General features: G+C 33.0%; 1 protein-coding gene across 1 annotated transcript in view; it reads right to left on the reverse strand.

Moving 5' to 3' along the window:
* Nucleotides 1-9,178, reverse strand: part of LOC106110270 (tyrosine-protein kinase PR2) — a 15,988-nt gene extending 6,810 nt beyond the window's left edge. The window contains exons 1-17 of the mRNA XM_013292035.1: nucleotides 9,035-9,178; nucleotides 8,887-8,965; nucleotides 8,113-8,293; nucleotides 7,852-8,028; nucleotides 7,499-7,648; nucleotides 6,734-6,882; nucleotides 6,112-6,252; nucleotides 5,719-5,878; nucleotides 5,284-5,415; nucleotides 4,763-4,860; nucleotides 4,532-4,628; nucleotides 3,295-3,504; nucleotides 2,497-2,671; nucleotides 2,335-2,420; nucleotides 1,603-1,713; nucleotides 630-695; nucleotides 238-321 (exon numbers count right to left, since the gene is read on the reverse strand). Coding sequence (XP_013147489.1) covers nucleotides 238-321; nucleotides 630-695; nucleotides 1,603-1,713; nucleotides 2,335-2,420; nucleotides 2,497-2,671; nucleotides 3,295-3,504; nucleotides 4,532-4,628; nucleotides 4,763-4,860; nucleotides 5,284-5,415; nucleotides 5,719-5,878; nucleotides 6,112-6,252; nucleotides 6,734-6,882; nucleotides 7,499-7,648; nucleotides 7,852-8,028; nucleotides 8,113-8,293; nucleotides 8,887-8,965; nucleotides 9,035-9,038 — 2,100 coding nt within the window. The 5' untranslated portion in view covers nucleotides 9,039-9,178. The remainder of the gene's footprint in view (nucleotides 1-237; nucleotides 322-629; nucleotides 696-1,602; nucleotides 1,714-2,334; nucleotides 2,421-2,496; nucleotides 2,672-3,294; nucleotides 3,505-4,531; nucleotides 4,629-4,762; nucleotides 4,861-5,283; nucleotides 5,416-5,718; nucleotides 5,879-6,111; nucleotides 6,253-6,733; nucleotides 6,883-7,498; nucleotides 7,649-7,851; nucleotides 8,029-8,112; nucleotides 8,294-8,886; nucleotides 8,966-9,034) is intronic.
* Between the last annotated feature and the right edge of the window lie 1,409 nt (nucleotides 9,179-10,587).

The raw sequence follows: 10,587 nt of genomic DNA on the forward strand, positions 1-10,587 counted from the left end.
TATATATATATATATATAATATGTCCTAAAATCAAAAATACATTTGTATTTGGCTAGAATCGAACCTGGACATGAACAGAACGCTTATTTCAAACTGTGCATTTTAAACTATTATCATTGTTTTAACATATTTCATATTTTGATGTCCAAGATATAGGACTCTATTTTATATAAGGCTGGCTCTTACAATAAAAATTTCGCTTACTCCTTATTTAAATAATTATTTAAAAAACATACCTCATCTCGTTTCCTGGTGTCGAGGTTCCGGAACATATATTCCATCTCATCAAGTAGACTCTGTCCAAAGTCATTGCAGCTTTTCTATTACAAATAAATTCCATTATTTCATTTCAACGAATTCAATTGCCTTAATCTATACTTCTATACTAATATTATAAAGAGAAAAGATTTGTATTTTTAGATTTTTGGATTTCTGTATGTATTCGATTCACATAAAAACTACTAGACCGATATCAAAAATTCTTTCACCATTAGAAAGGTAATTTATCTATGAGTAATAACGGCTGTGTTTTTTTTTTAATTTCACGTGGGCGAAGTTGGAAATAATAAACCCTAGCAATTAATAATCACTAAAAGTCTTATTAATAATGGTAATAAAATAAACATACCGGAATTCCAGGACTGTCGGGTATCGCTAAATTATCGCCTTTCATCCATTCTGCCGCTGCACCTTCCTATAAAAAATAACTATGATTATATGCTCACATGTATAATTTTTAAAAAAAATAACATAGTATATGCCTTATATAAGATCTTTAGGCATAACAACAAAACCTAATAATTTAATATTATGATTCAATAAATTATTAATGAAGATGAGATGCAAGGAGACTTTATCTCACTTAGAGTTATAATAATTACCTATTCAGTGTTGATTTATTAATGCAACTCAGTGGCTACTTAGTGAATTCGAGTTCAATGAAATACCCTTAGAAACTTGCACTAATTACTGTTAGGATCAAACATGTATGTGTACAAGGTGTTTTTATACAAGGTAGCCAACGAATTTGGAACCACCTTAATTCGCTGTAAAAACGCAGCGAATGTTGTCCATAGATATCCCCAATTGCAGGTGCGTTGTTTACCTTCAATTGACAGAGCAAGAGACGCACATAAAGAGTATATTTCTCTTTCCTATCTTCTACTATCAAATCCGCTTTTCCTTGTCCATCCTTCCCTTATTAGAAAAGGGTGGAATGAGAAAAGGACTCATCAGAATATAGACTGAATTGCTTCCACTTCACTATCTTGTATGGGGTAGTATCCCGTGTGGAGAGACGGCCCTACATTGCGAATATGTTTAAGCCGATTCTACCATTGGTCCGCCCGTTCTAGAGATAACGCTCCGGTCGCCATTTTGTCAGCGTGGAATTTAAAAAAAAAATAGCCTATATTATGCCCGTCAGTGTCAGCTACCCTTCAGTGAAAGTCCCGTTAAAATTAGCCCAGTCGTTTCGGAGATTACCCGGAACAAACGCGGCTTTCGGACAGATAGACAGACAGACAAAAGATTTTCTTTTGATATTACAGACACTCCAATTTTATTATATGTATAGATATATAGATATAGATAGATCTTACCGTGTCAGTGTCAGATATTTCATGATACTCGTGAACCTCGCTGCCGGAGCACGTGCAAACCGGCTGGACATCCTCGTGCTTCTGAGAACGGCCCAGTGATGCGCTTCTCACCTGGAATTGTTTTATTGAATCTTATTTATTTATATAAGTATACACAACAGCTAATTTAATCACACAATTACATAGGAAAATAGAACGAGTAAACATAAAACAGATAAATTAGCCCACAAGTGCATGACTACATAATATGAAACACTTTATTAAGGTTTATTTTTCTAAGTACATAAATTCTACTTAGTACTTTCATCTACAATTTTACTATATTAACTACTTCTATATGCTAAGACGCCTACATTCTTACTAATATTATAAATGCAAATGTATAGATGGATGTTTGTTAAAGTTTGTAGCCTGCTGCATTCAGCAGAGATCCATTGATTTCGATGATATTTGGCATAGATGTAAACGATAGTGTAGAAGAACATATAGGGCATTTAGTTTTGTTTTTTATAATCCCATGCGGACGGAGTCGCAGGCGAAAGCTAGTTAATTATAAAACATTATAAATCATACTAATATTATACATACGAAAGTTTAGATGGATGGATGTTTGTTAGTTTGTAGCCTAAACTACTGAATGGATCTCAATGATATTTGGCATAGATGTTGAGGATAGTCTACAAGAACACATAGGCAATAAAGTATTAATAACCAAGAATAAAATTATTTTACCTTATTTAAAATACTCTTGCTTGTAGATGGTTCAGAGAGAGACTTAAGCTTGCTCTTTTTGGGACTTTTGTGCTTCTTATCAGTGTCTGAAAAATGAAGTGAATACATAGATAAATGCACTTAAGTAAATACGATTACTTGGTTTTTTAAAAAAGAACATACATGACAAGTCAACTTCGTCGCGGTCGTTTCTACCTTCGCTGTATGTGGCTTTTAAAATAGGATAAGGAGGCATACACATTGCTCCGGATAAGTGAGATGGTGAGTTGGGATTCAAAAGTGGCACTTGTTCTAAATCCTCCGATGGTTTGTACTGTGTAAGAATTTGACCTGATGTCTGAAAAGGAAATTAAAAAATAAAAACAAATATTTCATTGTAATAACATAAGCAAGACACTAAACAATTATATTAACAATTATATTAATAAAAAATTAAAGACGTCTATTTATTTATCTTTGATAAAACTGAAACAACAATTTGATTGTACAGTTTTTGTAATATATAAAACATTTATTGCTTTATTACAATGTAACCATACCTTTACACACATGATGCAGTAAACAATATTATAACTTATTGAACCCAAAATACCGTAAGCAATGATTTTTTAGAAAGAGAATAGAAAAAAAGACAAGCATACGTACACACAAAACATAGGCCAGATATTGACTTATACTAATTTAATCACTTATGTGTATACATTTTTTTTATTATATCAAAAAGCTAAGAATGTTTTTACTTTAGGGAATATTTAAAAGACTTGCGTTTGTTCAAACAATCCCTGTAGTTGCATTTTTCTAATTGTACAATGTAGTTCCTAAGATTATCTATAAAGAATAATTAAAGCCTTAAAAACAAATGACCAATGGCCAGCATAAATAAAGTAGTGTAACTCACAAGAATAATGAAATAAAGCGTTGAAAATAGAATGGTCAATGTTAAATAATGTATTTACTTACACAAGCTGGATCGAGGAATGATATATCGCCGAAAGAAGCACCATCAACCCCGACGTGTCCAGTATGCTTCACATCACCTTGAGGACTGGATATCATACTACATCGTAACGTTTTCTTGCCAGTGTACGTATGACGTTTGACGTCAGAACGTGATAACGCGGACTTTCGCGTTCCCTTTCGTGCCGAAGGTAATGACCCAGGTATAGCTTGCTAAGTGCACGAAAAACTATAGTTACGTGTCGTCTAGTGAATGCATAGAAAATGTTAAAACACACGATTTACAAATTACTAACCCGTTTACAACTTTTACATCTCACCTCTATCAAAATGTTAGAGTTGTTCAAACTTAGTTCTTACATTTAATGGAAAATGATCCCTAGTATTAGTAGTAATTAGTTTTATATGACAAACGATATGTTATACTACCCTAAGTTTAAATTTTTTCCCAAACCAGCATTAGTAATCAATATTTAGCAATTTCTTAACAAACACTTCAAGCTTTGAAACTAGTTTCACATCCCTATGTATTTTACAATTTTTAGATGCATCATCCACTTGCCCTTATCCCTTATGGAGGGTCGGCACAGTATGTGCTGCTCTTCCATACATCTCTATCAGCCGTCATATCTGAATCCACTCCTTTCTTATGCATATCCTCTGCAACACAATCCATCCATACTTTCTTCGGCCTTCCTCTACCTTTGTAGCCATATACATTCAATCTTACACTTTTTAGATGCAATAAAAGATTAATAATTTGCAAGTTTAAGTTGTAACTAGCTGTTCCCGTGCGGCTTCTTCCGCATGGAATAATAAAAAACTTTATTATATTGTTTACATTTGTTAAATACTCGATTGCAAAATGCATTATCAATATTACTGTTAACATAAGAACCTTACTTCCTTAACATTGGCAGCTTGTAGTTTATTATTAAGGTTTTTTTCAATTTATTTACCACCTAAGTTTAACAGCGGGAAAATATATAGCCTAAAGCGTGTCGTAAGTGTAGGGCTTTTTATTAAAGTAAGAATTATTCAAAAATATGCTGTGATTGCTAACATTCTACGCCACAAAGTAGTGTGTTTACGCTATATTATATTAGTTAGTATAGATATTAACACATGCAAATGTAAGTAAAACCAATACCCAATCAATATGTACCATTAAACATAAACTAGTTAGTCAAAAGTGACATAATTAACAAACTAAAAAGCACTAATATTCAATATTGCATACCTCTGGTTGTATATAAGGTTCTGTATTATTGTGGTCGAACACTCCACAGGTACCCGTAGGCAGTGCACCATACCACATTGAAGATTTTGTAAAATTCCTGAAATATAAAGTATAAAAATGCCTAGAGCTTAGTTGAAAGGGTAAAGAAAATATTACTAAATCAACAAAAAACTACTGTTATTTAAAAAAATATATACTAAGACAAAAACACACTATTAACAATATTCTTACTCTTTTCCAAGCACTGTTATAACTTGACCAGCTTTATATTCAAGAAAGTTACATCGCCTGCCATCTTGTGGTTGGATGAAATCGGTGATTGCTATAACCTGCAATAAATATAAAATTGTTGATTTTCATAAAACGAACTTTTATGAAGGTCTGATGAGCAGTTTATTTCTACTTAGAGATATATCAACTTAAAATTCCTCTGGTATCATGATGTTAACCTTTGAGTTTTACTTTTTTTTTTAAACCTACAATCTAGCGCAAGAAAGGCGACATTGCCGATCTCAGAATTTGGCAGCCACTATCCGCTCTATCCGCTTTAATCTATACTAATATTATAAAGAGGAAAGATTTGTATTTTTGTATGTATTGAAAAAACTCAAAAATTAATGGGCCATTGGGGTAATTTCAAAAATTCTTTCACCACTAAAAAGCTACGTAATGAGTAACATAGGCTATATTTTTTAACTATCAGCGAAGTCAGGTTCAACAGCTAGTTTATGATAAAAATATACCACACAAACCTGGATTGGTTGTATTTCACGTAACTTTGTCTTTAGTTCTTTAAACTTGGGTCTAGACTTTGGGTCATGAGCCCAACATTCTAACATTGTGGAATAATAGGCATCGGGGCAAAATTCGGGCCTTTCTAATCTCTGAAATAACAAAATTAACAAATGTGTCAAATAGTAGCATTAGAAATACGTTTACAATAAACTGTTTCATTTAATTAAATGTTCTGATTTTGTATTTAAAAAAGCCATTTAAGTAAGCTGTATTTTAATTAATTTTAGTAAAAACCAAAACGAAGACGAAGGCCAAATTTTATAAATTTCATCTTTGTTTCTTTCCATAGAATAGAAGATATGATGGCATTATATATACATAATATAAAACACAATTACATAATAAGTACATAACATATGATCTGGGAGAGAGAGCAGTGCATAGGAACTTACCTGAAAATTTGGTTCATCTATTGCTTCTAGAATCTGATGTCCTGAGAAAGCCGCCCACGGTTGAAAACCGTAAGTAAACATCTCCCAAAGGCAAACACCGAATGCCCAAACATCGCTAGCCGAGGTAAAACGTAAATATAAAATGCATTCTGGTGCACACCTAAAATGTCATATGCATAATAAATTATTTATATCTTCTTATTCTTCTCGGTAAATACATCTCAAAATATATCTTTTTTATAAATACAAAACTGTTTCGCGTATAAAATCGATAATTTTGAAACGAATTCAATTTAAACATCAATGGTTTTAATAATACTGTGATCACATAATAATTAAATTATTAATTTATAAATTTTGTTTATTAATTTGAGAAAAATGACATGTACTAACCAGGCAACAGGTAATTTGAGATTCACATTGTAATTAGTTTGGTAATAGTCCTTGCCAACGCCCAATGCACGCGATAAGCCGAAATCAGATATTTTTACTTTAGTTTTACTAAATACTAGGATATTTCTTGCTGCTAAATCCCTGAAATAAAACTTAGACACTTAGAACCTGTCCCGTCACTGGCTGATAGAGGCTCAGATAGTTAAAAAATGACGTCACTATCAGATAATGGAACAAAATCCGATTTACCATTACATATCTTATACATAGATTTTTATCAGACAAATTACAATTTGGTGGGACAGGCCCTTAATTTTTTTTAAAACACATTACTTATACTTTCCACTAATCAAACTTATTTGACCAAAAGCCAAAACATTATCTTAGAACAAAACAGCCTTATGACTATAAAAAATTAAAATGCATAGATCTTGATTTAGTTAGTAGAAAAAAACTTGAAACAGTCTTATTTACCATAAATAAAATCAGTGGCTGTCTGGCGCGTTCAGAGCCATTACTTGAATACTATGGAGTCTGGCAGCAGTTTTCTCATATTAGTTATATTACACAGTAAGAGAAACTACTTAACAACTCTGAGTGGTAAGATAAGAATAACACCAACCTATGAATCAGTCTTTTGTTTTCTAGATAAGTCATGCCATCACAGATTTGTTGCGCGAAGTCGCAAAGATTCGATACGTGGAAGCTTGTACGAAGAGACACCTCGCGGAGGCACTCTAGAAGGGAACGGAGTGGGGCCAACTCTGTTACCTGGAATAGAATAAAATCTCTACTTAGAGGGAAACAAGTAATTTGTTATGTAACTTAAGTTAACACACTCTTCAACATTAGTAACTACCAGATGAATGAGATAAAAATGAAACAAAACACTGCGATCTAATATGCCATAAACAGTGGTAGAGCCCGCTTTAACATCTTCACACTGCAGGGCCGGCTCGCCCAGTGCAATACCATGACCACACAGAAAACAAGCGTGAAGTGGAAGCAATTCCGAGTACAGTCTGGTGAGTGTGGTGCAGGAGGCCTAATTATAGTCCCTTGCCCTTTCCAACCTTTTCTTAAGAGAAAAGGATGGGAAGGTAAAGTGGATTTGACTGTGGAGGATATGCATAGGAAGGGGAAATGTCCACTTCATATGCATCTCCTCCTGTGTCAATTAAGGGTAGGCAATGCATCTGCAATTGCGGATGTTTATAAGCAGCGGTCGCTTTCCATTTCGGTGGATTCAGGTGGCCACTTGCTCATTTGCCACCTTATATTTAGAAAAAAAATTGGAGCTTTAAATGGGAATATCACATCTTGCTAAACAATATTGTATTATTCAAATTTCACCAATTAGCAGATATAAAATTAAATTATAACTTACCAACATTAAGGAATCCATGTGTAACACGACACCATACAACCTGACTATGTTAGGATGCTCAATACTGTGCATAACAGCGGCTTCTTTCAGGAATTCTGATGAATTTGAGGTCATGCGTTCATGGCCCAAGCATTTTATAGCTACATGCAGCTAAAACATTTGGGTAAATAGAAATAGAACTAATCTGAGAAGACAGCTGTGCCCTGTCTCAGCATAGTCAAACATGAACAAAACATCAAAATTAATACACAATACATTACATTAGTGGTATTCTGAGATAGAACTACACAGGAAAGGATATATTTAATATGATAATTTGTTTAAATTACATTTAATAGAAATATGAAACTTACTCTTTGATTATTGGTGGTCCAAGTACCCTGTTGCACCACTCCAAACTGGCCCATACCTAGTTCTTTACTGATATTTATATCTTCAATGGATATTATGTGTTTGGTTGGTACTTTAACATTTTCTGGGAATGATTGAAAGTCACTCGTATTGGAACTTTGGCCATGACCAAGGCTCATCTGTAACATAAAAGGAAATCTTCTGTTCATAATTGCTGTTAAACAAATTGCTGTCTCATCTAATAAAAACACATCAAAACTTACTGGCTCACTTATTCCGAGGGCTGCTAAAATTTGTTTAATTTTTTTTAAATATGGATTTGGAAAATATAGGGAATACAGTTCCCTATATCGCCTCAGCTCCGGTTTCGAAAGTCCAAGTTGATGCAAGTCACCATTTAAGACAAACTTTAACTGTGAAACTTTGGTCACCTTAAGTACATCTCTAAAAAGAAAATTAGAAGTTTAACAATAATTACGGACAAGATGAGTCATGAAGCATTGATTGTTTTCTACAATAAATGTATGCAGTTATAATGTCTGTGGCTCAATAACTAAATTAGCAGCTAATAACATAATGGATTATGGGAGCTGACAAGCCCTTACCGTTGGGAAAATGTAGAAACTAATACATTAATTTTTAATGTAAGTTATTTTATTAACCAAAACATTTTTAACACAACAATATAGTGTTTTTACTTAGTTGATTTACCTTCTATGTAAACATTTTCAATCTTATGACAACACTTTATTCCAAAATAAAGGCCCCTGAGGGCTTTCAAATTCACCTTACTTTGTTGTCTTAATATCCCCATTATATTTACATTAGCAAGGTTTTCATTTCGAACAAGGGATAGTGATCTCTCTTTGAATTGTATCAATATGTATAAGTTAAAGGATTCTTACACTAATTATTATTAGATAGAATATATTTCAAAAGTATAAGACCTGTACAACAAAATACGAAAAAATTGCCATGACACTCATAACTAAAATTAGAAATGCATGCAGAAAAATGGGTTTTTAGAGTTTGTCTACCTGAACTTCTCATAGTAGTGTTGAAGTTCTGCCTGTCGGAGAAATATTTTTAAATTCTCTTGATCTTCCACTGTGTTTTCTAAAATGGAAACGTACTGTTTAAGTATATTTAAAAAGTCTTGCTTAATATTTGTTTCGAATAACTCACCCATAATCAGAACTTTCAGATTAAGCAACGTACTAAACACAATTTGTTTCAATATTTTTTAAATAACAAACATTACACATACAAATTAAGCTATGTTTATGGTTTAGACAATTTATAAAGGCAAATCTGGATGTACGTCAACCACCAAACTACCAACAAAACAATAAAAAAGGCACTAAAGCGTGATACCAACACTGTAGCATGGAACCAACTAGGGTTGTACGGAACTCAGCTTCCGCAACCGCAAGTTCGGATCTTCCGCAAGAAATTATAACTCAGATTCCGCTTCCGTTATTTCTTATGCGGAGTTTTAACGTAGGTTAATTCACGTCTTTAACGCAAGGGGGCGACTAGTTGTGCGAATCGTTTAAAAAAAGAAAAAAACTACATGCATATTCCCTTTTCATGTTTTATTGTTGACCTCCGCTTCCTTCCAACCCTAGTCCCAACACTATAGCATGGTACCAACACTGTACTCAATCCATAGATAATTCATAATAACTAGAGATAGAGACTTAACCAAACTACTGTACCAACCTACCTATTTAAGTTTTATGGATTGTATGCATCGACATGTTTTGGTTTATTTTTTACTTAACACATATTTTACACTTTTCGAGTTTTTAAGGGGGGATGCCGACTCCTTCCCCCAGTTGAAGCCTATGCCTCAGTACCATACTCAAGGTTTTGTTCGGGTTTGTGAGGAATTCAAGGACTCTCCGCATTTCGGGCATTTACAGTAACATATACTTATATACTAAAAGTCAACCTTAATAGCTTGAGATTTGGGTTAATTTTACTATGTTAAATCACTGATCGCTATTGTATTAGAGGTCAGTGGGTCAATGTGTTCAAAGTCCTTGCGGTTTATACACTGTGCTGTGTCGGTGACGCCAACAGATGTGCATATTTGTAATCTGTGCGTATGTAACATGAATATAAAAGTAAGGGATGTTTTGAAGGCATGCCGTATTTAATTCACGGAAGCTCGTCGCATGGTCTGAACCGTGGTGGCTTGTAATGGAATTGCTGAATGCAGCAAGAAATGCAAGAGTTTTAAGCAACAGGATCGAAACTTGAAAACAGGATAACCTTATTTCGCGTTAGTTTGATTCATTATTATGTAATGCAGTGTATCATTAAGCTTAAATTAGTTTTAAGTCCGTTGTAGTTGTAATTGTAACTTGAATAAAAAAAAGTTATTGATATCTTTTAATATTTTAATGATTATTTGTGTTACATCTAAAAAAAAGAAAAAACATACAAGCGAATTGAGTACCTCCTTCTTTTGGGAAGTCGGTCAAAAAAGGAGATTCAAAATTGTATTATCAAAGTTTATGAAATAAAATGATTTATTGATATCTACTTATTTTTATAGAAATCCATTTTAAGATGTCATAAAAAATAAAAGTTTAGAAACACTTTCGATTTCAATTAAAAAATAGTTATGTTATTAAATTCATTTAGCAATGAAATAAAAGTCTCCATCAGGTCGTTTTTTTAAACATTTTCAATTACAAATATGAATAACTTACTTATTAAAATGCAATATA

The sequence above is a fragment of the Papilio polytes genome, unplaced genomic scaffold (assembly GCF_000836215.1).
Source record: "Papilio polytes unplaced genomic scaffold, Ppol_1.0 DF820711.1, whole genome shotgun sequence".
Classification (NCBI taxonomy): Eukaryota; Metazoa; Arthropoda; class Insecta; order Lepidoptera; family Papilionidae; genus Papilio; species Papilio polytes.